At 42.3% G+C, this 27,738-nt stretch overlaps 1 protein-coding gene across 1 annotated transcript in view; it reads right to left on the bottom strand.

Annotated features, from left to right (window-relative positions):
* The window catches only part of MAN2A1 (mannosidase alpha class 2A member 1), a 197,526-nt gene that overhangs the window by 128,285 nt on the left and 41,503 nt on the right, over positions 1-27,738 (bottom strand). The window contains exons 3-4 of the mRNA XM_068979768.1: positions 22,342-22,486; positions 3,385-3,556 (exon numbers count right to left, since the gene is read on the bottom strand). Of these exons, the coding sequence (XP_068835869.1) occupies positions 3,385-3,556; positions 22,342-22,486 (317 nt within the window). The remainder of the gene's footprint in view (positions 1-3,384; positions 3,557-22,341; positions 22,487-27,738) is intronic.

The following is a 27,738-nucleotide window of genomic DNA, read 5'->3' as shown; positions in this document are numbered from 1 at the left end:
ACTCTCATGCTGGGAAAGTGTGAGGACAAGAGGAGAAAAGAGTAACAGAGAGTGAGATGGTCAGATAGCGTCACTGACTCAGTGGACATGAGTTTGAGAAATCTCAGAGAGATGGTGAAGGCCAGGGAAGCCTGGTGTGCTGCAGCTTATGGGTCATGAAGAGCAGGGCACAGCTGAGTGACTGAACACAGCAGCACGTCAGCCAGCTCCTTGCCCACAAGCAGCACTGACTGACTCTGAACGGGAAATGTACCGGGGGCTGCCGTGGGCACCCAGGACTGAGGGCCAGCTACAAGCCCAGGCTCAACAGAGGCCTGGGAACACTGAGGAGGCACGCCACAGGCACACAGGGGCTGCCCCAGGGCAGGAAGCCTCTTGCGAACAACCCGTGCTACAAGGGGTGGCCCCAAGCTTCCCTCCATCCGTTCCCTTCCTTTCACCTGCCTACCTTCACGTCACTGTCCAAGGACTGAAAACCCTGGGAAATAATAGACTGACCAGCTGCGCTCAGATAACAGCTGACCTGTCTGACCTGGGGCAGGAAAATGAAAGGTGTGACTTCTGTGTTTGGAGACCGTTTCCTAAACGGAAACCAGGGAAATGCGATGGCAGCAGTGTCCGGTCAGAAAAGGAAGGGATGCGATTCAAGGCACACTCTCTGTTTCGAAACAGATTCCAGGTGTGGATACGTTATTCCTCATGGGATGGGTTTAAAAAAAAGAAGAGAAGACGTTTGGACACATAAACAACAATATAAAGAATCCAGAGCTAAAGGGTAATTAAAAAGCATAGTTAAAACCATGCACTTGAAGCCAAAAATAATAGGCTCTACATGACCGATAACCGAATGTGAAGTGGGAAGAAAAAACCTTGAAAAAAATCGCATAAAATGCAGCAAATGTAACAAAAAAACTAAAAGCATATGCCAAAGAGAGACCAGAGGCAACTAGATAGCTGAATTATAAGGAAATGAAATAAAAACTAATTAGTAAGAGCAGAATAGAGAAGATGAAAAGTATTTGAATTGATAGATGAAAAATTTAACAATAAGTTATACACACCCAGATATATGGCAAACGCAAACAATAATACAGTTACAGATGATTTAGGAAAAATATCATATTAACAAAATAACACATAAAAATGTGAATGCTAGTTAAGAGCAGTGCTAAAAGGCAAACACAGAGAGAAATATTTCTTGTTCAAGTAAATCAACTGGGCCACTTAGCATTAGTTAGAAAACAGGCAGAAGGAATTAAATAAAAACAGAAAAGTCAAGAGCAAGTATCAGTAAAGTGCAAAAAAGGTTTTAGCAAACAAGTGGGGGCGCAAAACAAATGAAGCTAGTAAGAGCTTCAGCCAATCTAATCAAGATAAAAAATAATCAGGTCCCACCAAATAATAAGGAAAGGAACCTACAGATGGAATAAAGCCTTAAAATCTGCACAATCTAAGTAAAACGCTATAAATAATAATTTAAGAAACTATAAAGCATTATTTATATTCAAGAAGCAACATAAGACCTAGACAGACAGAAAATTTGTCTTTAAACTTAGTTAAAAAAAAAAATTACATATCTGACAAGCACCAATTCCATAGAGTGTTACAGGGCAGTTCTTAATTTTTGAAAAGTTGCAAACCAGTGGGCAGCTTGATTTTAACTAAGGATGTGTATGTGTGCATGGTAATCTAAACTGGCTGCTAACATTTCACCTTAAAAAGTCAATGCATCTTATGAAGTGTCTTGGAATCCCAGCTTGCCGTGACTGACTGGAAGGCTGTGCTGACAACCGCCTCCTGTGGCCACACACTGCAAGCAAGGAAGAGCTCAAGCTCTGGGTGCCACAGTGACTCCTGGTGCGTGCAGGCCTCTCAGAGCCTACAGCCCTCACTCCTGACATCTTCTGACCACTCTTGTGAGCATTTTAAGGATGCTATCAGGGAAGAAAAAATGTCTGATAGATAGATAATAATGGAAAGCCAATTCTCCCGTAAATACCTTTAAACATTTAGGTCAATACCTCTCAAAATCTTCCCCCCTTTTTTGGGGGACAGAGTAGGAAAAATTAATTCCAAAGCTCTCTGGGAAAATTAAGCAGTCACTCATTAAAAGAACTTTTCAATAAAGAAAAATAAGGGAAGATTTAAACTTTCTGTTACTGAAACACCTCATAAGCTTGCAACAATTACAGTTACACGGAAAAGTCTATGAAAGAGGTCAGAAAGCCCAGAAATCAATGCTTATTTAAATACAATAAAGATGGCACTTCAAGTCAGTGGAAAGAATGAATGTGTAAGGCGATAGCTTATGGGGCTGAGGCTGGCCTGGATGGTAAGCAGTGTGGCACGTCTAGCTGGGTGACCCCAACTGTACAATCAGGACACTCACTGGACTCACTACACAGGATTACTGCAAAGATGATCAGTTATCACCTGTAAGGTACTTAACACACGAAGTGATGCCGCAAGTGGTGCACACTGGACACTAAGCAAGTGAAAAAAGTAGCTTATGCTAGGACAGACCTCAAACTCCCGGAAGCCGGGCGGGTGGCGAGAGGAGGGAGACAGCAGAGCAAAAGCCCCATCACACCACAGTCAAGAATGAACCGGAGAATTATAAAAGGGAGCAGTAAAAACACTCGAGGTGGGCAAAGATCCGCTCCTAGGCTGGGTAAGACTTGGGTGTGACAGAAAAGCCAGTATCAAGAAAACAGATTAACACATTAGACTACATAAAAACTTTCGAAGTCTATTTGTCAAACACTAACAATTAAGAAGAAATTTAAAGCTTCAGAAAAAATAAGGGTTCACATGTGTGCGTAACACTCTCAGAAATCAGTAAGGAAAACACATGATCAAGCAGCTCGCAAAAAGCTCCGCCTGCACATACAAGAAAACACGCAAAACCATCACCAACCAAAAATGCAAACACGCACCACCATCACCAACCAAAAATGCAAACTTTCCCATGCTTGAATTGACATGTTTTAGAAAGAACTACACTGCAAATACGCAGAGAATTTCATCTGCTAATATGCAGAGAAACTGGTGCATTTCTAAACGAAGAATACACTGAAACCACCCTTAGCGGATCACTCTGATTTATATGCTTCACAAAAAAATCTTTAAAACAGTAAGCCCCTCTGATGTAGTAATTCCATTGCAAGGACAAAGCTGGAACATAAGAATTTCAATGGAGAAGTTTCAGGTCACTTTTTCAGAAATGAACCAGAATCAAGGTAATAAAAGGATATGGAGAAATATTTTAAGCTTCATTTATAAAGCTAAGAATTTTCACCTTCTGAAAAGTCCACACATTTCATTGCAAAATTAATGTATTTAATATTACCTAATTTCAAAAAGCAATAATTTTAAACAACAAACCTTTTAACAGCATCCTTCTTCTGAACATCTATAGTTTCCCACCACTTCGAAAGGTAAGAGATCTCAGACCATATAAATTTTCTCCGGGGGTCTTCTTTCAACTTGACAACCATATTATTAAAAATATACTGGGTCTTCTCTCTAAAGTAGTCATCAAAGGTCTTCAACCAACCTAAATTAAGACACAAATATATCACAAAGGTCTGATTTAAACTCAGTCATACTCAATTGCATTTTGTATAACCTTAGGGGTTTCATTCATACAAAGACAACTAAAAATTTACCAAATATTTTCAGTTAGTGAAATTCCACTGAATGGACATGAGACTCAAAAAGTCACTAATATTGAAATGATAAAAAGACTCTGAAAACTGTACAAATTCAGATATCAATGAGAAAAATGAGAAAGCCGAAAAACATTTATTCATCTTTAACAATTACAGTATCTAATTCAACTACTTATAATTTATCTTGAATTTAAGGAATTTTTTTTTAATTTAAAAAACCCAAACAGCATTAGCAAGTTGGACGTAATCTTCTTTTAATACGGAATCAAAATTTTATTCTCTCTGCTGCTGCTGCTCAGGCCCATCCACCTCTGTGACCCAGGGACTGCAGCCCACCAGGCTCCTCTGTCCGTGGGATCCTCCAGGCAAGAACACTGGCGTGGGCTGCCAGCCCTCCTCCAGGGGATCTTCCCGACCCAGGGCTTGAACTCTGGTCTCCTGCACTGCAGGCGGATTCTTGGCCACTGAGCCAGCAGGGAAGTCTGTTTACTCTCTCACATCTCATCTAAAGCTTCTTCTTCATTAAGCACCCAAAACTAAGAGAAAGAAAATCACAAGTACAAACTACATCAAAAGCCTACAGAGCAATGAGGTAATTACAGAAATATCATGAATACTAACAAGAATTCTGCCAAAAATAGCCATGCGTTCCCAAAAGACTGCTCATCATTCCATTTTTTTGAAGAACAAATTGACAATAATCAAACAACAAATGTATACACATCCATATAAAGTTGTCTTCAAACAAGAATTGTGACAACTCAGTTCTTTGCCTTTTCCTACTACTTCTCAAATATCCTGGAAATTTTATCTAAAGACATTTACAATTTGACTATTAAGAAACATTTTTAACAAGATCTATAGTTCCAAATGCAGCCCCATCCAGCGAAGTAATAAAGCAACACGACAAGCAGCTGAGGCAAAACACACACAGCCGTCAATCCCACCTACGGGTGGAAGATAAAATGTACTGTGTGAGAATCACCTCTCATCCGGGACATCTTACAGGAAGGGGCGTCTCTACACAGACAGGCGAAACTGCTCTTCTATTGTTTCCAAGTCTCAAACATGTGGGAGGTCTAAAATACAAAGGGTCCAACTAGTTACTTCTTTTGTCTGTCTACAATCAAGTGAACACTCAATGCATCCCGTATTTGCTGACAAAACAAATGGCAGAAGCTCGCCAGGGCTGAGCCGGCAATGTGCTTTGGACAGTGCAAGCGCGAGGCTCTGCTGGGCACCGCCACTGGGCACTGCCGCTGGGGCCGCCTCTCTCCCTTTTGCTCTAACTGAAATCTATCCATTCTGCAATTACTTACTGAGCACCCACAAAGTGATGGGTATTGGACCTATGAGCCAGATAGGATATAGTTCAGAATATTCTTTAAAGAACTTTCTTGATCTGGGACATTTTTAAGCTAGTTTGTCACCAAAGAATAATTCAACTTGTCACCTGAATAATTCAACTTTTCCATATTGAGTAAAAAGCCTGTACATACAGAAAACTCAAAAATACCTCAGGAATTAGTGGTTTACACAGAATTCCGTCTTGCTTAACAAACGAATGAACCCGGACCCTGCCCCAGAGCACTGAGGCCAGGATCTACACTCAGATTCCCAAGGACAAGCAAAGAAACTTCACCCTATCCTGAAATGGAGATGCCCTAATTCCCTGCTCACGATGCAGCACCCCGAGACACAAAACTCTCCAGTGCTCAGACCCGAGCCCAGGACGCGCTACAGCACTTGCCGGCGCGGCTGCCGCTGCTGCTGCTATAACCATCATCAGCCTCTAACTACCCAAGCCCAGGACGCGCTACAGCACTTGATGGCGCAGCTGCCGCTGCTGTTATTATTATAATCATCATCAGCCTTTAATTACCCTTTAATTACCCTTTTCACAACTGTATAATCAAACCAGGTCAAAGGAGAAATAAAAGATATTCCTAACATCCAATTTTGAAAAGTATACAATTTATTTACAAGTTAAATAAACTGCTCCACATCTTAACCATACTGGTTACCCAATACGTTAGCACAGAACTCATTCTACGTCCCTTTAATGGGCTGGATTTGTCCTCTTGAAATGCATACGTTGAAGTCCTAACAGCCAGTCACTTCAGAATACGACTGCATTATGGACATAATTTCGCCAAAGAGGGGCTTCCCTGGTGGCTCAGAAGGTAAAGCGTCTGCCTGCAATGCAGGAGACCTTGGTTCGATCCCCGGGTCAGGAAGATTTCCTGGAGAAGGAAATGGCAACCCAGTCTAGTACTCTTGCCAGGAAAATTCCATGGACGGAGGAGCCCGGTAGGCTACAGTCCATGGGACAGCAAAGAGTCTCACATGACTGAGCGACTTCCCTTGTCTCTAAAGAGATGATGAAGACAAAATGATGTCATGAGAATGGAGCTAATCCAGTCCTGGCATAACTTGCTTCATCGCACTTTGCTTTATTTTGCTTCACAGATGTTGCATTTTTTTACAAATAGAAGGTTTGTGGCAACCTTCTGTCAAACAAATAGATCAGTGCCATCATTCCAACAGCATTTGCTCACTTTATGTGTCTGTCACACTTCAGTAATTCTATTTTAAAATTTTTAACTGTAATCACATTTGTTACCATGAACTGTAAGCAATGGTCTTGATGTTACACCTGCAATTGTTCTCGGGTTCCACGAACCACACCTGTATAAGACAGTGAATTGAATGTTCTGACTGCTCTAAAGGCCATTCTTCATCTCCCTCTCTCCTCCAGCCTCCCTATTCCCTGAGACAGAATAAAATTGAAAGTAGACCAATTAATAGCCCTACAATGTCCTCTTAAGTATTCAAGTGAAAGGAATATTCCCAAGTCCCTCACTTTTAATCAGAAGCTAGAAATGATTAACCTTAGTAAGAAAGGTTTGTTGAAAGCCAAGATGGCCAAAAGCTAGATGAATTGCCCTGCAACAGCCAAGCGGTGAATGCAAAGGCAAAGTTCTTACAGGAGATGGAAACTGCTACTCCGAAGAACACAGGAACGATAAAAAGCTAAACAGCCTTACTGCTGATATGGAGAAGGTGTTGGTGGTCTGGATAGAAGATCAAACCGGTAACACATTCTCTTAAGTCAAAGCCAAACCTAGACCAAGGCCTAACTCTCCCCAGTTCTATGCTGAGAGAGTTGAGGAAGATAAAGAAGAAAAGTCTGAAGCTGGTAGAGGCTGGTTCATGAGGTTCAAAGAAAGAAGCCATCTCCGTAACATACAAGTGCAACAGCAAGGGAAACGGCCCATGCGAATGTAGAAGCTGCAACAAGTTATCCGGAAAAAGCTAGCTAAGATCACGCATGAAGGCGGCTACATTAAACAAGACACTTGCAGTGCAGATGAAAGAGCATTCTATTGCAGGGAGATGCCATCTCAGGCTTTCTTAGCTAGAAAAGAGAAATCAATGCCTGGCTGCAAAGCCCCACAGGACAGGCTGACCGACCTGTTAGGGGATAATGTAGCTGGTGACTTGAAGGCAAAGCCAGTGCTCATATACCATTCCGAAAGTCCGAGGGCCTTAAGAATTATGCAAATCTATTCTGTCTGTGCTCTATAAACGGAAGAGCAAGCTTAGATAACAGCACTTATGTTTACCACAGGATGTACTGAATATTTTAAGCCCATTACTGAAATCTTCTACTCGGAAAATAAGATTCCTTTCAAAACAGTCCTGCTTATTCGCAATGGTCAGCTGGTCACACAGATCTCTGATGAAGATACACAACCTCATTCACAGTGGTTTCATGCCCACTCATACAACATCCATTCGGCAGCTCGTGGACCAAGCACTAACTTTGACTTTCAAGTCTTCTGCTTTGAGAAACACCTTCCGTAAGACTATACAGCTGTCGTAGATGGTGATTTCTCTGATGGGTCAGAGCCAAGTCAATTGAAAAACTTCTGGAAAAAACTGACCATTTTAGATGCCATTATTAACATCTGCGAGAAGGAAACGGCAACCCACTCCAGTGTTCTTGCCTGTAGAATCCCAGGGACGGGGGAGCCTGGTGGGCTGCCGTCTATGGGGTCGCACAGAGTCGGACACGACTGAAGCGACTTAGCAGCAGCAGGAACATCTGCAATTCATGGGAAGAGGCCAAAATATCAATGCAACAGGATTTGGGGGCGTACTGACTCCAGTCTTCACGGATAATTTCAGGGGTTCAAGACTTTAGCAGAGGCAGTCGCTGTAAACGCGTAGAACTAGCAGTGGAGCCCGAAGGGAGCTTCCCCGGCAGGCCAGGGGCGAGGGCTCCAGAAGACCCTGGAGAGCCCCTGGGCTGCAAGGAGACCCAACCCGTCCATCCTAAAGGAGACAGCCCCGAGCAGTCCCTGGAAGGACTGGTGCTGAAGCTGCAGCTCCCATACTGTGGCCGCCTGATGCGAACAGCCAACTCACTGGAAAAGACCCTGATGCTGGGAAAGACCGAAGGCAGGAGGAGAAGGCGACGACAGAGGACGAGACAGTTGGATTTTCTCACCAACTAAATGGACATGAATTTGAGCAAACCCTGGGAGATGGTGAAGGACAGGGAAGCCTGGCCTGCTGCAGTCCCTGGGGTCGCAAGGCGTCAGACACAACTGAGCGACTGAACAACAAAGACGTCACATCTACCAATTTCTACCTAAGTTTCAACAGAAGTCAAAATTAATCCCCATTGTTTGGCTTATAAACGCAATTAAAGAAAAGAACTATGAACAGTGAAATGACTCTGAAATTAATTTAATAATAAAATACCAGCATAAGAGGCAAATTTAGAAGAAACAGTCTTTATGAAGTTTAATAAGTTAAAGACTTTTTAAAAATACAACTACTTATTTTCATCAGTTATACTTTGTGATGAACTCAGCCCATTTCAAAGAATAGTTTATCAGGGGAGTGTTCACAGAGGAATCACAGCGACTGATTAATCCATTTTGCCTTCAACACTTCATTCGCCCTTCAACAATCATGCAGACAATATGTCAAAGATATTTACGTGAGCCAAAAGACAAGCTCAGAGATGTCAACTTAAAAGGCTTCCATAAAACTCATCTATAATAGATATGAGTATCACTACAATACAGCACAATTAATGTAGAATGAACAGAAAGATAGCCTCTTGCAGTTTTCAATACTGAGTAATATAACAGCAAATTAGCTTTTATTGCTCTTATACAATAGGGTAATCAAGTATTCCCTTTTACACTGAATTGACTCTTTCTTCTCTAAATTACTGTAAAACTCCAACTGTATATTAACATGAGACCAGTCACAAAGATAGCATTTTATAAAAAATTGTATGGGATGAATTTTTGTGATATAAAATTACATTCCTATGTCGAGATTTAATAATCTTGGGACATTCAGATGCAAACTGATTTACTTAATGGTCAATTCACAGCCTTTTTCTTTCCCTTGAATATACTTAGAAACTGAAACAGAGCTAGAACAGCATTAAGAATACCTTTCAATTTATCCTTTTTCATTCTAACAACACCAACACCCATAAAACAGCTAATCACTATTTTAAATAAGTGGGGGAATGTTAAAAACAAAGAGTACACAATTAGAAGTTTTATTCAGCCATCGTAATTTCAAAGTCACTATCATTTTTATCAGAAAAAATTTTAATTTCTAAAATATAAAAATAACACAGTTGAAAACTATTGCTTATTCTTAATCATAAGCAAATACACATCTAATAACTGTTCACTAACAAAACGCAATTTATTTTTTGAATTGTGGACTTCTGATCTAGCTTACAGTCTGCACACTTTGTGGGATCTGAGCGTCTGAGGAGCGCTTTGTCTGTCTGGTAGAGGGCACATACAGGACCAGCCAGGGCCCTGGGCAGGAGCGCCTGCCCTGCGCACTGGACCCCAGTGGTCTCCCAGCTCCTCCTCTGAGCCCACCCTTTCCACATGACAAACCCACCAGGCAAAGGCCATGCCCAGCCACTGTCCTTACCACACAGCCCTGCCCTTCCGCGTCCCTGGGGCTTGGCCCATGCCTGGTCGCCCCGCAGCCAGCTCTGCAGCACACAGCCCTGCCCTTCTACATCCCCAGGGCTTGGTCCGCGCCTGGTCACCCGCAGCCAGCTTCGCGAGCCCCCCAGGGCCTTCTGCTAGGCCAGCCCTGCCAGGGCTGGTGGACGTGCAGGTGGCCGCGAGCCCGGCAGTAGCCAGGAGGTACAGTCTGCAAGGGTGTGGGAAGCGGGCTGCGGTGTCCGCAAGAAGCACCCTCCTGGGTCCAGACCGGGCCGGGGTGCCCAGAGGCCAGCGCCCCCCGCAGCAGCAGCACAGCCAATGCAAAATCGGAGCCCAAGCGCTCTCAACTCTCACTTGGCCTTCCAGATCACTGAGCTGTTATACCCTAAGGCAACAGGAAAAGATTTATTTTATTTAGCAATGTATTCATTTGATATAAACATTTAAATGTTTAGACATAGTGTTTGAGGGCCTCCATGTACTTTTGCTCCAGGTCATGTAAGTTTTAGAAGCAAGCCTAGATAAACACTACAAGCTGAACTTCAAACAAGTCAGTTCTCGCGACTCTAGCACCTGGTACAGTCCACAACAGCAAAAGGACAGGAAGTGCTTGACAGATGAATGAACTGTATGGCCAAAAGGACTGGGGAAAAAAATGCAAATGTACTACTTCAGCTGAAAATGAAACCAAAGGTCAAAGACACCACATACTATCAGCTCTATCATGTTCACGGTCCTGATACTAACCTGATAATCTTCAACAACATCTCCAAGTTTCTGTTTTCTATTTATAAAGGCTCTGTCAGCCCTAAGATGATTTAAAACACACACATCCGGAAGAAGGCATGCCCCTCAAATCATTGTTCCACTGTTATCGTTTTAATTGCTACAATAATGACTTTTTAATGAGCACATTCATTCCACTAAAATAGGTACCAACTGTTAAGAAAACATAAACAGATTCTGAGATATACCCAGATAATAGACACTGAAAAAAAATCCAACATGCTTCAAGTTATTTCCATTTTAACATAATATTTTCAAATTGAAAAATAGTAGTAGAGGTCATAAAAAAAGCTCCTTTATTTTAGTAATTAAGTTATTCTATATTAACAAATGATCAACAAGTTTCTTCCATCACTTGTCAAACCTTTCAATGTTCAACTTCAACATCCAATCCTACACTTAAGAGGTTACAAACAACTTTAACTGATGTTACCATAACTCACAGGCTGATTAATTTTAATTCCAATATTTCTAGTATAGAATAACCTTACTTTTCCCCCTGATAAACTGTGAAAGAGTTTTAATTAACTTTCTGTTCTGGTTTATTCATTCAAACACAATCCAAGCATCTAATAATGATAAAGCAATAAAGCTAAGTTGGATGAAAACATTTTACAGTGAAAATATAAAAAACCACTGTGGGAATAAAGAAATGCTAAGTTCCTATTAGAAGAATAGAAGAGAGATTCTTAGATTAGACGTCATTTGGTTAGAGAGAAAAGGGGCAAGAGGAGACGGAAAAGACATTGAGCCGTGAAATGATGTATCAATTTCAGGGAGCAGAAGGCAGCTGGGCATGCCCTCACTGCACCTTACACAGTGGGAATACAGTAAGATACTGAATAAACAGAAGTGAGATCAGACACTGAAAACCATCTAAACCATCCTTGTTTCTCACCAAAAGCTTAGAAGGAAGTGAGTTAAGGTTCCTGAGCTGGGTTTTCAAGACCATCTGCACTGTGAGTGCAAGGTGAAGGAAAGCGCAGTCGCCCAGCCGTGCCCGGCTCTTTGCGACCCCAGGGACAGTGGCCCACCAGGCTCTGCCGTCCACGGGGTTCTCCAGGCAAGAGTGCTGGAGTGGGCTGCCATTTCCTCCTCCAGGGGATCTTCCCAACCCAGGGATTGAACCCGGGTCTCCTGCACTGCAGACAAATGCTTTACCGTCTGAGCCACAGATAACAGATTAACTAACAAGGTAAAACAGACCGCGGAGAAGTGCGCCGGCTGCGATGGACTGCGCAGAAGTGCGGCCGAGAGGAGCTACCCCACGTCTGAGGTCAGGGGAGGCCGCCGAGAGGAGCTATACCACATCCAAGGTCAGGGGTGGCTGCCAAGAGGAACAACCTCACGTCCAAGGAGCTGCAGCCGCGTGGTTGCAGGAGGGCCGAGAGGACTTAATCCACATTCAATGTCAGGAGGGACGACTTCGTCCAAGGTAAGAAGGACTGGCTGCATTCTGCTGATGCAGCCATGAAGAGATACCCCATGATCAAGGTAAGAGAAGCCCAAAGGAGACGGTAGGTGTTGCGAGACGGCATCAGAGGGCAGACAACACGGAAACCATAATCACAGAAAACTAGCCAATCTGATCACACGGACCACACACAGCCTTGTCTAACTCAATGAAACTAAGCCATGCCCTGTGGGGCCACCCAAGACGGGCGGGTCATGGTGGACAGGTATGAGAGAATGTGGTCCACTGGAGAAGGGAATGGCAAGCCACTTCAGTATTCTTGCCGTGAGAACCCTGTGAACACTATGAAAAGGCAAAATGATACAATACTGAAAGAGGAACTCCCCAGGTCAGTAGGTTCCCAATATGCTACTGGAGATCAGTGGAGAAATAACTCCAGAAAGAATGAAGGGATGGAGCCAAAGCAAAAACAATACCCAGTTGTGGATGTGACTGGTGATAGAAACAAGGTCCGATGCTGTAAAGAGCAATATTGCATAGGAACCTGGAATGTCAGGTCCATGAATCAAGGCAAATTGGAAGTGGTCAAACAAGAGATGGCAAGGGTGAACGTCAACATTCACCCTAGGAATCAGCGAACTAAAATGGACTGGAATGGGCGAATTTAACTCAGATGACCGTTATATCTACTACTGTGGGCAGGAATCCCTTAGAAGAAATGGAGTAGCCATCATGGTCAACAAAAGAGTCTGAAATGCAGTACTTGGATGCAATCTCAAAAATGACAGAATGATCTCTGTTCATTTCCAAGGCAAACCATTCAATATCACACTAATACAAGTCTATGTCCCAACCAGTAACGCTGAAGAAGCTGAGGTTGAACAGTTCTATGAAGACCTACAAGACCTTTTAGAAACACCCAAAAAAGATGTCCTTTTCATTATAGGGGACTGGAATGCAAAAGTAGGAAGTCAAGAAACACCTGGAGTAACAGGCAAATTTGGCTTTGGAATGCGGAATGAAGAAGGGCAAAGGCTAATAGACTTTTGCCAAGAGAACCCACTGGTCACAGCAAACACCCTCTTCCACCAACACGAGTGAACACTCTACACATGGACATCACCAGATGATCAATACCGAAATCAGACTGATTATATTCTTTGCAGCCAAAGATGGAGAAGCTCTATACAGTCAGCAAAAACAAGACTGAGAGCTGACTGTGGCTCAGATCATGGACTCCTTATTGCCAAATTCACACTTAAATTGAAGAAAGTGGGGGAAATCATTAGACCATTCAGGTATGACCTAAATCAACTCCCTTATGACTATACAGTGGAAGTGAGAAATAGATTTAAGGGACTAGATCTGATAGACAGAGTGCCTGATGAACTATGGAATGAGGTTCATGACACTGTACAGGAGACAGGGATCAAGACCATCCCCATGGGAAAGAAATGCAAAAAAGAAAAATGGCTGTCAGGGTAGGCTTACAAATATCTGTGAAAAGAAGAGAAGTGAAAAGCAAAGGAGAAAAGGAAAGATATTCCCATTTGAATAGAAATAGTTTCAAAGAATAGAAAGGAGAGATAAGAAACCCTTCCTCAGCGATCAATGCAAAGAAATAGAGGAAAACAACAGAATGGGAAACACTAGAGATCTCTTCAGGAAGATTAGAGATACCAAGGAAACATTTCATGCAAAGATGGGCTCAATAAAGGACAGAAATGGTATGGACCTAACAGAAGCAGAAGATATTAAGAAGAGGTGGCAAGAATACACAGAAGAACTGCACAAAAAAGATCTTCACAACCCAGATAACCATGATGGTGTGATCACTCACCTAGAGCCAGACAGCCTGGAATGTGAAGTCAAGTGGGCCTTAGGAAGCATCACTACGAACAAAGCTAGTGGAGGTGATGGAATTCCAGTTGAGCTATTTCAAATCCTGAAGGATGATGCTGTGAAAGTGCTGCACTCAATATGCCAGCAGATTTGGAAAAGTCAGCAGTGGCCACAGGACTGGAAAAGGTCAGTTTTCATTCTAATCCCAAAGAAAGGCAATGCCAAAGAATGCTTAAACTACCACACAACTGCACTCATCTCACATCTTAGTAAAGTAATGCTCAAAATTCTCCAAGCCAGGCTTCAGCAATACGTGAACCGTGAACTTCCAGATGTTCAAGCTGGTTTTAGAAAAGACAAAGGAACCAGAGATCAAATTGCCAACATCCGCTGGATCATCGAAAAAGCAAGAGAGTTCCAGAAAAACAAGTATTTCTGCTTTATTGACTATGCCAAAGCCTTTGACTGTGTGGATCACAATAAACTGGAAAATCCTGAAAGAGAAGAGCATACCAGACCACCTGACCTGCCTCTTGAGAAACCTATATGCAGGTTAGGAAGCAACAGTTAAAACTGGACATGGAACAACACACTGGTTCCAAACAGGAAAAGGAGTACGTCAAGGCGGTATATTGTCACCCTGCTTATTTAACTTATATGCAGAGTATATCATGAGAAATGCTGGGCTGGAAGAAGCACAGCTGGAATCAAGATTGTCAGGAGAAATATCAATAACCTCAGATATGCAGATGACACCATCCTTATGGCAGAAAGTGAAGAGGAGCTAAAGAGCCTCTTGATGAAGGTGAAAGAGAAGAATGAAAAAGTTGGCTTAAAGCTCAACATTCAGAAAATTAAGATCATGGCATCTGGTCCCATCACTTCATGGGAAATAGATGGGGAAACAGTGGAAACAGTGTCAGACTTTATTTTTCTGGACTCCAAATTCACTGCAGATGGTGACTGCAGCCATGAAATTAAAAGACGCTTACTCCTTGGAAGAAAAGTTATGACCAACCTAGACAGCACATTCAAAAGCAGAGACATTACTTTGCCCACAAAGGTCCATCTAGTCAAGGCTATGGTTTTTCCAGTGGTAATGTATGGATGTGAGAGTTGAACTGTGAAGAAAGCTGAGCACCGAAGAATTGATGCCTTTGAACTGTGGTGTTGGAGAAGACTCTTTTGAGTCCCTTGGACTGCAAGGAGATCCAACCAGTCCATTCTAAAGGAGATCAGCCCTGGGATTTCTTTGGAAGGAATGATGCTAAAGCTGAAACTCCAGTATTTTGGCCACCTCATGAGAAGAGCTGACTCATTGGAAAAGACTCTGATGCTGGGAGGGATCGGGGGCAGGAGGAGAAGGGGACGACCGAGGATGAGATGGCTGGATGGCATCACCGACTCAATGGACACGAGTCTGAGCGAACTCCGGAAGTTGGTGATGGACAGGGAGGCCTGGTGTGCTGCGATTCATGGGGTCGCCAAGAGTTGGACACGACTGAGCAACTGAACTGAACTGAACAAGGTAAAATAGGAGAAAAACAAGACATGAGGCCACTGCAATCATTCTTCTAAATATGGTGATGGATCTCAGTGGAAACAAATACAGGGAAATAGAGGCCAAGAAAGCACAGTGAAGGGAACTGAGTAATTAAATTTTCAGAAGAGAGTAAAAGCCGTGTCAAAAATGAAGATGAGTCTTTGAAAACTTACAAATCTGCTGATTCTCCAAATGCTTTTCCACTCAGATATCCAAGATAAGCCAACCTTTCTGCCAGCCTATTCAGTATCATTTAATAGTTTTTAAAAACATATCGCTTCGCCATTAACCTGTTTGAGATACAGCATTTTTCTAACCTGTGTAAGTTGCTGTCACTGGAAACCCTACCCAACACCACAGGGACCCATTTGCATGGCTGTCAGGACAGCTGGGTCTGGTTCACATGCAGCCGGGCACTGACCAGACGCAACCTCCTTCTGTACTGTTTTTCTAAATGCCCTTTAGAAGGCCTGCATACCTTAATATCTGACACCTGCAATTGTGAGATCACCCTCCAAAGTGTTTTCTACATCTGTGCTTCCGTGTGTTACTTCCCTCCTGTGTTAAGAATTTCATCCATGAGTATTTATCTGAACCAAATGAGGACACTTCTGGACTATTAAGTGGTGTCCAATCAAAGTTTGGTCATTTGAAATAATGAAAAGTATCTATGAGAGACATGTATATTCCTTCGGGGGCATCACTCTTAGGATATGTTATGAGCAAGCCAATACTGGGCAAATTATCAAAGTCTCTAGAAGAAATCACTTAAAAGCTGGAAAATACTGCTTCTCAATCGCTTTCCAATTGTACAGTATGTCTCAAGGAGAAAAACCACTCACCATTCCATGCACTAATGTCGTATTTAAGGACTAAGCCATCTGTTTCGATAAGGACAGAAGGAAAGAAAGGGTAGCGTACAGTGTAGTGAGGTGTCTGCTTCAGCAACAGCCACTAAGATGTTTTATAGGATTAATACTAAAGTAGCTGACATTTGGCTTAGAAAAACTTAAAGACATTCTTCTAGAAGCTCTTTTTGTGGTTTCACAAGTATTACCTGCAAGAGGCCATATTAAAATAGTTATGAATTCTGATTCCAGACCCAGGTGACTTGGGTTCAGACCCAGCCCTGCCACAGACACATTGCTTACCCTCTGTTCTGTCTCATTGCTTTTTCATCTGTGAAATGAGGGTGAAAACACGATTTTTATCATAAAGTCACTGCCAGGATTGATGGATTCAAAACATAGCTCAGGCAGTAAAGCATCTGCCTGCAATGCAGGGAGAGATCCGGGTTCATCCCTCGGTCGGGAAGACTCCGGGAGCAGGAAATGGCAACCCCCTCCAGCAGACTTGCCTGGAGAACCCCATGGACAGAGAAGCCTAGAGGGCTACAGTCCATGGGGTCACAAGAGTCAGACACGACTGAGCACCTCACACACACACACAATACCAAGAACAGTGCCTGAACATGATAAATTTCCGTTGTTCCAGCAGTTAGTTGTATAGCCAGCATGGTGGTGAGCTCTGAAGCACCCAGGAATGAAGACAGACAAAAGTAATCAAAAAGGGGAACTGGAAGGTGTTTAATGATTACCCACATTTCAGGCGCTACCTGACATTTGTGTTCCTAAAGAATACAGTCTAGTGAGAGCCCAAACAATCGGACTTTTTTCCCTCTAAAAAGGAATATCAATATACCAATTGTAGAGATCTCGTAAAAACAAATGCCAAAATTTCTTAACATTTAAGAGTGCCAGATGAAATACAGGATGACAGGTTAAATTTGAGCTTCAGAGAAATAATAAATGTTTAGATTAAGTGTCTACCATATGATATTGCAGCACATGTAAAAATTTATGCATTGTTTACAGGAAGTTAAAATGTAAATGAGCAGCCTGTTGTTTTCTTTTTTGCCCAGCTAAATCTGGCAACTCTATTAACAAACCAAAGTTCAGATAAACGTGCTGAATTAGGCAATGCCCACAGAGCAAGAAGAAGAGGAATAGCAGCGTCCTCTGAACTAAAAGCATCTTAAGAGGCAGTACAGTAAATGGAAAGGACATGGGGCTTAGAATCAGGCAAATCTGAGCCCACTTCCCATCCTCGGCCACTTTTAACTGTTCAACGTTGAAAGCAGCTACACTGGCCCCAGCCCCACTATCCCCGCCTGGGAGACGGGGTTTGCAGGCACCGCTCGTCAGGGCTGCAGGACAGGCTACACTGGACGACGCACACCAGCACTCCCTGAGGCAAGACGGCAGTGAGGGCCACAGTGTCTCAGCCCCAGAAACGCAGAGTTCCCGTACAGCAGCCAAAACCAAAGAACTCACTGCACCCCACAATAACTACACAGGGAAACATACGCGGTCCCCACTGCTGCCACAGACACAGCTCGCCTTCTCCCGACCACCTCCTTCCCCCGGCGGTCTCCTCCAGCAGCCTGAGCTCAGTCCCCACGGCCTTTCGCCTGCATGGACGTTCACTCACCCACAGAGAACCAGAAATGTTCTCTCCAGACTGTACTTAACAGTATTCGAACGGAAGAGCTGGGGAATAATATTACCCTGTGACGTCCTCACGTTTCTCTTTTCCACAGACTTTTTAAGAATAAGGATACGTAAGCAAATTCATTTCAAATTATAACACAAAATGAAAAAATTGTTCTCTTAATTTTCAAAAAAAGGCTGAAAATCCTAAACACTCATTTCAGTCAAAAATTCTGCAAAAGAACTAAAAACTTAGGAAAGTAAATTATTTCCCAGTGTGACTCTTCCTTCTGTTTTGGAGTCCCACCACATGGGGGGATTATTTTCTAATGTTCATTTTACAAATTGCTTAACTAGCAATATGCTGTCCAATTTTTCATTTAGTACACCTTATCTTCTCTCTACACACTTTTTTCCTTGGAAGGAAAATTAACTATTTCCACAGTTAACTAGCAGGAAGCAAAGAATTAAGATTGTAGATATGAAGGTGCTGTGATGGTGTTTTAATCAGCCTATTAAATAGAACATGAACATGTATCAGTCAACTAACATTTAATTTCATGGTCTATGATTCAAAACTTCAAAAGCATAATGGTACACAATTATCAGCATTTACTTAATTCCTTTCCAAGTCTGTTTTAACTCATGTAAACCATATAAAATATTACATGATAATTGTTACATGTCCTTATGTACTGGAAGAAGACATAGTTAGAAATTTTATTAATATATAAATATAATTTGAAATGTACCTTTTCAGTTCAATCCACAAAGAAAAATATCTCCATACACAACAATGCAGGAACATAGTTTTTTAAGTATGGTGACTTCATATAGGGATTTCCTAAAAATTTATTTCAAATACTTCTAGCCCCAACAGACACAACTCCACTGATGAAATCAACTACTGGGCTAAAGTTTGTTTTAAATTGTTGCTGCAGAAAAGGAAAAGCTCCCTATAGATTCCATTCACAAGTAAGCTGCACATTCATTTAGGAGTATTACACCGATACTTCCCATCACAGAGCCACACATGGACTCGCAATGTACGTGCACATGCTCATCTCTTTTCCTCTACTGAAGAGTGGTTTTTCATGATCTCAATGATTCAGTTTTTTACAGAATAATTTAGTTCTCTAAATTCTATTTTTGTTAAGGAGCAATGAAAATTAAGTCAGCAGGTTCTTTTCTCTAGCATTTTGCTTGATAGCAAAAATTGCTTTAGTTTTAAAAGGTCTGTTTCTGACCATTACTTTTGACTCAAGTGGAGAAGGGCCTAAGGGTAAAGGTCATTAACATCTTTCACTAAGACAAAAAGATTCAACTGTGGTTGCTAGGATACCAACAGACAGATTCATTTATTAGTCAGAAACAATTATTCAGAATGCCTTCTCACAGAACACCACACTAACTGCAACAGGAAGCTTAACGCAAACAAAGCTTAAAAGGCAGAGACAGTCCCTGCCCTTTAAGAGCTTAATATCCTTTGTTATTGGTATTCAAAATTATGCAGTGCACTTTAAAGAAGCCATTGTTTAAAGGAATGGAAATAAGTAGACAACAAGAAGGAGGGCAGTTAAAAGTATAGGCCAAAGAATAAGCCAACTGTTCCATCTGAGTCCGCAGAGTCAGATTCCTTTGTTCATTAGCTTATTTAACTGAATGGGTCTGTACTGTGTGCTGGTTGCTGCTGGAGGTATTCACAACCCAGTGGTTGATAAGACAAAGTTCAAGCCCTCACTGAGCTTACACTCCAGTAAGAAGACCAATCAAAAGTCTGTATCTGTGCTGATATGCAAGCATGAAGTGTGTGTGTGTGCACACAGTGTGAAAAAGTTGTGGAGGGGCACGGAGGCAAGTCAGTGAAGGCTTTACACATACTCAGCGAAGACTCTAGGCCGACTATCGGGCTAGGCAACGGGGACAGCGCACACGTGACAAGAGACCCATGTTCTCGGCCGCTCCGCCAATCCAGGTAAACCGACAGGGAAGTACTCTGGTGCCACTTACTGCCTGTGTAACCTCGGCAAGTTGGGAACACCTTCATCATGAACAGTGGCACTAACCTTCAAAAGTTATTGTCAGCATTACCTGTTTATAAAACATCTGGCACACTGCCTGGTAACTACAGATTTTATCATTTCAGTTAAGAGCCCACATTATAGAATCACAAGAAATGAGATCAGTGGAAATTGAGGATGGCAGAAAAGAGGAAAGGATAATGTTGCTGCTGCTAAGTCGCTTCAGTCGTGTCCAACTCTTGCGACCCCACAGACGGCAGCCCACCAGGCTCCCCCGTCCCTGGGATTCTCTAGGCAAGAACACTGGAGTGGGTTGCCATTTCCTTCTCCAATGCATGAAAGTGAAAAGTCAAAGTGAAGTCGCTCAGTCGTGTCCGACTCTTTGCGACCCCATGGACTGCAGCCCACCAGGCTCCTCCACCCATTGATTTTCCAGGCAAGAGTACTGGAGTGGGGTGTCATTCCCTTCTCCGGAAAGGACAATAAAGGTCTCTAAAAAATAAAAAAGAAAGGAGAGTTGTGTTCACATGAGGAGGTCTTGTGAAACACACTGGTAAGTGTATTTATAAACCTATAAGGAATTCCTTGGAACTCCTATTATGGATTTGGAATTATGGAAACATAATGGAATCACATCACAAACCCAATTAAGTGATAAGAATTAAACTATACATGATTGGCAGAGAAAAGAGGAGAGAACAATTTAAATAAAAAAACCCGCTTGGCCACTATCTCACTCAATGAAGGGATATTTCAGAGTGAGATTTATAGGAAAAAAAAAAAATCTGCAGTCCTACGGTCTCAGGTCCCATACGTGAAGTGTGAGCGCCTCACCTCAGTGAGTGACTCCAAATATAAATGAAGATAGTATGTCTTCCATAAGTGTCCCCTAAATGCAAACGTACTATTTAATCTGGTGCTCAAGAGGGCGAATAAACAGTAAAAGGAATTTCCATTAGGTGTGATTTTCATCACCTTCTGCATCTACTTTATAACTCAATCTCACTTAAGATGCTGCTCCACCTACACGACCTCCATTTCATAGATACACAAATAAACAAGCCCGAGGACACCTGGAGGGCTGCCTCATTCAGGCTGGCCCCAAACCTCCAGCCTCTACATGGTGGGGCTTTTTTGCATGCTTAGTCGCTCAGTCGTGTCTGACTCTCTGTGGCCCTTTGTACTGTAGTCAGCCAGGCTCCTCTGTCCACGGGACTTTTCAGGCAAGAACACTGGAGTGGGTTGCCATTTCCTTCTCCAGGGGATCTTCCCAACTGAGGGATAGAACCTGTGTCTCCTGCATTACAGGCAGATTCTTTACCTGTTGAGGTGACGACTTAAAACACCTAAGAGGAAATGTGACTGAGACAAACAGAGCTAGATGAAGACATTAAGACCAAAGACAAGGAAACCAAATCAGAGGCTGGTGTGCAGTGACTGCTCATCACAAAGCTTCAGAATGCTGATTTCACGTAGGTCTATGTCATACTGTAATACTACTGCAGTATCCTAGAGAGTCACACGTTTCAGCACCCAAGCTCTATCTTGCAGACCATCTTTCACATCTGAAAGCAGTGTGCGTGGGCAAACACACACGTGCAAGTCTTCACCAGAGCACACGTCCAGACGTAAAGTAACAAGCTCTACTGTCGTAGAAAGAAACACACAGAAGTAAACTAGTGGAAACGAATGTGACAAAACTGAATGCTGAGAGCAAACGCGTGCAAAGCAGTAACTGAATACTGTGCCTCTGGCAGTGGCAGTGAGACTGAGACAAAGGACAGGCGGAAGCACAAGTCAGCCGGCCCTTCAGAGGAAGTCTCAAAGCACATCTCAAAAACCCTGCAACTTAATGCATGGGTCACTTACTCATTACCAGTCCTCACACTAATAAGCACTGAAGTACACTTGCCATTATCATTTTAGCAACTTTCCTCTACCCTGGGTGGAGAAATCTCTGGCCCCAATAAACACCAAAAGGTGTCACGTGAACGAATATCAACATTCATGGCGCTGACAGCAGTTACCCTTGGACTCTGCCCCATGCCTTTACTCTTTCACTCTGTGAAGTGAACACTTTATCCTGTCTCCACCTGGGAAAAACCTGACTCTGGCCTAAAGCTGTCTAACACTGTTGGGGTTGGGACTCACACTCATGCCTGCTTGAAATCAAGGCTCTTAACCACTTTTATGCTGTTTCTATATTTTAAAGATACAAACCTTACCATGAGCATTCTGCATTTTCTAATGCAGAGTTTATGGACATGAAATAATTCTCTCACACAATATTTAACAAGTAACCAAAATGAACTATCACTACCTTAAATGCATGGAACTTTTCATCTCCCAAAGCTAAGACCTTCTTGTGTTTAGTCCTATTTCACAGTGCACAAGTATTATCCTTGAATGGCCCAAAAACTGATAAGATGACAACACTGTGACATGCAGAATATGTTAAAAGTCAGAGAATAACATCCCAAATATTTGAAAAGTAGGTTTACCTGATTCTCATTAAAATACTTTGGGCCTACAAGGACTTAATAACTTCCAGATTTCTGAAGTGCAACTTTTACCTGGGTCATTATGGGAGTGAGGCACCACAAACACTTGAAGGGGCTTAGTGTCCCGTTCATCAGGCTTATAAGTGATGTCAAATCCTTGCTTCCAAACTCCACCATCTGGATTGTCAAAAGGAATTAGACTGTAAACATCCAACATCTAAAAATAGAAAGACAAAAAAAGTTAAGTCTAATCATGCGTGCAAGTGTGTTGGTAAGTCATGTCCAGCTGTTTGTGACCCCATGGACTGTAGTCTGGCAGGCTCCTCTGTCCATGGAATTCTCCAGGCAAGAATGCTGGAGTGGGTTGCTGTTCCCTTCTCCAGTTAATCATGTATAACCATTATTAATTTAAACTTAATGTTGGGAATATTTGCTCAAAACTACTTGTTGCTGTACTCTGTATATATATATTCAAAAAATGAAGCTACTTCTGTAGACCTTAACTAAAGAGGCTAAGGCAGAACACATTTTACCATCACTCAAAGGGTTAAAATAAAGGTTAAAATTCTGCTACATGATAAACCAGATAAATAACCCCATTCCTCCTCCGTTCCTAATATAAAATAGCTTCATTCAATTCCTCTTCCCCTACTTTACTTCCAATACAATTTAATAGAAAAGGATGGGAACTGAAGAGCTAACAAAAAATTTCATTATGATCAAATATTTTAGCATTTTCAAAGTACTGAAAATTATTTTACAATTTGTCTTTATTTTGCAACCAATCTCCTATATTTTAAATTCTATATCTGAATGGAAATGGATCTATAGATATTCTTTAATTTAGCTTATGTATGTTTACCTTTTTTATACTAAAAATAAAACTATAACAGGGTCAGCTAGGTTTAAAATAATTTTTTTTAATTGAGATTCAGCTTTTAAGTGTTCAAATGTTTGCTAAGTTCTAACGTAGTATTTCTTCTAAATAATAATCCATTTGGGAAAAAAATATTACAAGAAAACAAAGCCAAACAAACCTAAAGGCTTATTTTTCATACTCTTTGTGATTCTAAGTGTGACAAAGAACACAGCCCTCTGGTAAAATTTAAACTACTTGAGAAATTACACCCTAATTAATACACAAATGGGTTACGAAACAATGTTTTAAGATAGCAAGCAAATTACACAAAAGTGAACACAAAATATTTTAAGAAAATAACATACCTTTCACTTGGAAACTTACGACGTGAATACAATGCCCCCAAAGATAAGAAGGGCTGTCTGTGAAGCAGCAGGAAGGAGAGACAGTCCCGCAGCCCTGCGGGTCCCTCTCAGGCCCTGTAGCCCCCAGCGCCCTGCGGCCTCGCTCTGCCTGAGCTCCGCGACTGCTCTGCAGCTCCTTTCTGGCCGGCCCAGATTCAGGACTACCTCCAGAAAAGATTTTATTGTTTTCCTTTAAAGGTACTTAATTAAAACCTAAACACGGCCAAGCCCAGGATCCGCATCCCATCTGATCCTGGCCCCACTCTAGCTGATGAGGCCGGAGCACAGAGCCAACCCCACCAGCTTCTGGCTTCACAAGTGGGCCATGGCCTCGAGAGCATATCATGCTCTCTGGCCCCAAGAGTCAGTGAACACTTCCACACTGAAGCAAGGCCTGAGCCAGCTCCTTTCGCCCAACTTTAAAATATTCACTCCTTGGGGTCCTGCACCAAGATCCAGTTTCTGGTCCAAGGTACAATGTTGAAATAGCTCTTTGTCAATTTGTAGAACAGAGTAAATATGAGCGACACATCCAAAGTTTAGGGAAGGCAGAGTCCTTTCTCACCTTGGTTCTCAACACCACCACCCTCTGAGAACAGCGCTACTGGGGGAAAAAACTGCATTGGGCAAAAAGCTTGTTCGAGTGTTTTCTAAGCTATTACAAAACACCCAAACAAACATTGGCAAACCAATATAATGCAAGCTAAATACATGATTTAAATTTCTCTAATAAAATGAAATCGGCAACCTGAGTTCAAGACGGTGGAGCAGAAGATGCACTCATCTCCTGCCAAAGCACCAAAATCACGACTAGCTGCTGAGCAGCCTTCGCTAGGACACCGGAACCTAACAAAAAGAGACACTCCGTGTCCAAAGACAGAGAAGAAGACGCAGCAAGATGCAGCAGGGCACGGTCACGATAAAGTCAGATCCCATACCTATCGGGGTGAAACGTGGAGTCGCTCAGTTGCATCCAACTCTTTGTGACCCTATGGACTGTGTCTCACCAGGCTCCTCCATCCATGGGATTCTCCAGGCAAGAATACTGGAGTGGGTTGCCATTTCCTTCTCCAGGGGATCTTCCCAACCCAGGGATCAAACCTGGGTCTCCCGCATTGCAGGCAGACGCTTTACCATCTGAGCCACCAGGGAAGTTATCAGGGTGGGTGACCCACATACTGGAAAGCAGTAACACTAAAGAAGCTTTCCCACTCTTGGGAAGGTTCAGAACCCCACGTCACGCTTCACGCTTCCTAGGCTGGGGACCCTACAAAGGGACGGGAACCCCCAGGGTATCTGACCTTGAAGGCCAGCAGGATTTGATTACAAGACTTCCACAGGATTGAGGGAAGCAAAGATTTCAGTCTTGGAGGACACAAACAAAACCTTGTGCACACCGAGACTCAGAGGAAAAGAGCAGCGACTCCACAGGAAACTGAGCCAGAGCTACCTGCTAGTGTTGGAGGGTCTCCCGCGGAGGCGTGGGTCAGCAAGGGCTCGCTACAGGCACCAGGGGACTGGCAGCAGCTGTCTGGGAAGGTCCCCTTTGGCATAAACTCGCTCGGAGGTCCCCAATAACCCAATCACAGAGCCAGCAGACCCAAGGGCTGGCTGGCCTCAGGCCAAAAGACTACCAGGGAAGGAGTGCAAATCCAGCAGATAAGTGGATTAAAGCTTTACTGAGCAAGGCATTGCCCACCAGAGCAAGACCCAGATTTTTCCACCACCAGTCCCTCCCATCAGGAAGCTTACACAAGGCTCTTAGCCTCCTCCATCAGAAGGCAGACAGAAGAAGCAAGAAGAACCACAATCCCACAGCGACTAAACCAAAATCACCATAAAAAGGCAGAAAGTTATGTCCCAGATGAAGGGACAAGACAGAAACCCCAGAAAAATAACTAAATGAAGTGGAAATAGGCAAGCTTCCAGAAAAAGAATTCAGAATAATGATAGTGAAGATAACTCAGGATCTCGGGAAAAGAATGGAGGCAAAGACTGAGAAGATGCGAACAGTGTATACCAAAGACCTAGAGTGGACGTGTTTTGGGTGGACGCTGGGAATTGGGGAGGGAGGCCTGGCGTGCTGCGGCTCATGGGGCTGCAAAGAGTCGGGCGCGACTGAGCGACTACAAGAACTAAGGAACAAACAGAGAAGAGTACCTGAGGCAGCAGCACAGATCAATGACCTGGAGGGCAGAACGGTGGGAACCGCTACTGCAGAACAGGATACAGAAAAAAGGACGGAAGGAAGCGAGGACAGCCTAAGAGACCTCTGCACAACATTTAACGCACCAAAATTCACAGTGTAGGGATCCCAGAAGGAGGAGAGAGAGAGAAAGGGCCTGAGAAAATATCTGAAGAGATAATAGTTGAAAATTTCCCTCATACAGGAATCAACCAAGTCCAGGAAGCACAGAGTCTCAGGCAGGATAAACCCAAGGAAGAACACAACAAGATACATAGTAATCAAACTGACAAAAACTAAAGACAGAGATAAAATATTAAAAGCAACAAGGGAAAAATGACAAATAACACGCAAGGGAACTCCCATCAGGATACCAGCTGATTTCTCAACAGAAGCTCTACAAGCCAGAAGGGAATGGCATGATGTATTAAAAGTAATGAAAGGGAAGACCCTACAGTCAAGAATACTCTACCCAGCAAGACTCTCCCTCAGATTTAACGGAGAAATCAAAAGCATTCTAGACAAGCAACGTTAAGAGAATTCAGCATCCTCAAATCAACTTTACAACAAATGCTAAAGGAGCTTCTCTAGGCAGAAAACAAGGAAAAGCCCTACCTACAGAAAATGAACGCACAACAGTTAAGAAAAAGGTAATAGGGTCATGTGTGCAGGCATGCTAAGTGGCTTCCACTGTGTCCACCTCTGTGACCCTATGGACTGTGACTCACCAGGCTCCTCTGTCAACAGGATTCTCCAGGCAAGAATACTGGAGTGGGTTGCCATGCCCTCCTCCAGGGGATCTTCCCAACCCAGGGATTGAACTCTGGTCTACATATCAAGAATTACCTTAAACGCAAACAGAATAAATGCATCAACCAAAAGACACAGCCTGGCTTAGCAGACGAAAACACGTGTGTGTGTGTGCATTTCCACTGAACACATCACTCTGCCTGACCCCTAAACTGCATGTGACCATTCTATATTGCTAGAGTCATCAAGATCAAGTTCCCATTATACCTCGCAACTGTAATCTACCCAATTTTTTGTACAGATTTTATTTTTTTGTCTGGCAATTGATGGTGAAAACTAATAAACATCTTTTACTATTGTGATGATGTAACTATTACTCACTTAATATCACTGTATCATGATTGGTCAAAAGAAAAATCATAGATAGGATTCTGTATCAGCAAAACTACCATTTAACAGAAAAACCTGTAATCACTTTTTAAAATCTAGATGCACAGCAGAATTATTTCGGTATTTTTTTCAAATACAAATGTCCAGGTATTGCTTTTTGCCAGAGGTCCAGATATGTTTCTAATGAGCAGTCATGTTTAAAAGCAACCAGACTGTATGAGAATCTTTTACTTTTATATAGCTTGTTTCACTTTTTCTATATCATATTCCGTGTTCCTACTTCATTTAGTTCATGTTTTCCAATTTCTCCATCAATTTTGTTTTTCTTTAATGTTCTTTCTCAAGCCTTTTTCAAGCATATTGGAAAAGCTTTTGTATACATATATATATATATATATATATATATATACACAAATAACATGTATATATTTTAGAAAACTTATGAATCTTTGCCTAACTAAAAAGTTTATGACATTTTGATTCCACTTGTTTGACAGTATGAATAGAATGCTAGATTTCTAATTTTAAAAAATAGATATGCAACAAGCAACAAAGGTTTTCTGTATAACACAGGTAACGATAGTATCTTCTAATAACCTATAATGGAAAATAATTTCACAAATAACATATAACTGAATCACACACACACAAAAAAAGAATTCTACTTTCTGAAATTCAGTTACGTCTACCTTTTTGCCAGCTTTTCTAAATGTCCCATGCACATCTAAAAACAATGTGTGAAATACAGCACATTAAATATGCTTGTGCAGCATATGATTAGTATAAGCTAATAAAATCACTGCAGATGGTGATTGTAGCCATGAAATTAAAAGACTCCTTGGAAGGAAAGTTATGACCAACCTAGACAGCATATTGAAAAG

The sequence above is a fragment of the Capricornis sumatraensis genome, chromosome 9 (assembly GCF_032405125.1).
Source record: "Capricornis sumatraensis isolate serow.1 chromosome 9, serow.2, whole genome shotgun sequence".
NCBI classification, from domain to species: domain Eukaryota; kingdom Metazoa; phylum Chordata; class Mammalia; order Artiodactyla; family Bovidae; genus Capricornis; species Capricornis sumatraensis.
The sequence above is the reverse complement of the archived record's forward strand: the minus strand, read 5'-3'. Positions and strand labels throughout refer to the sequence as shown.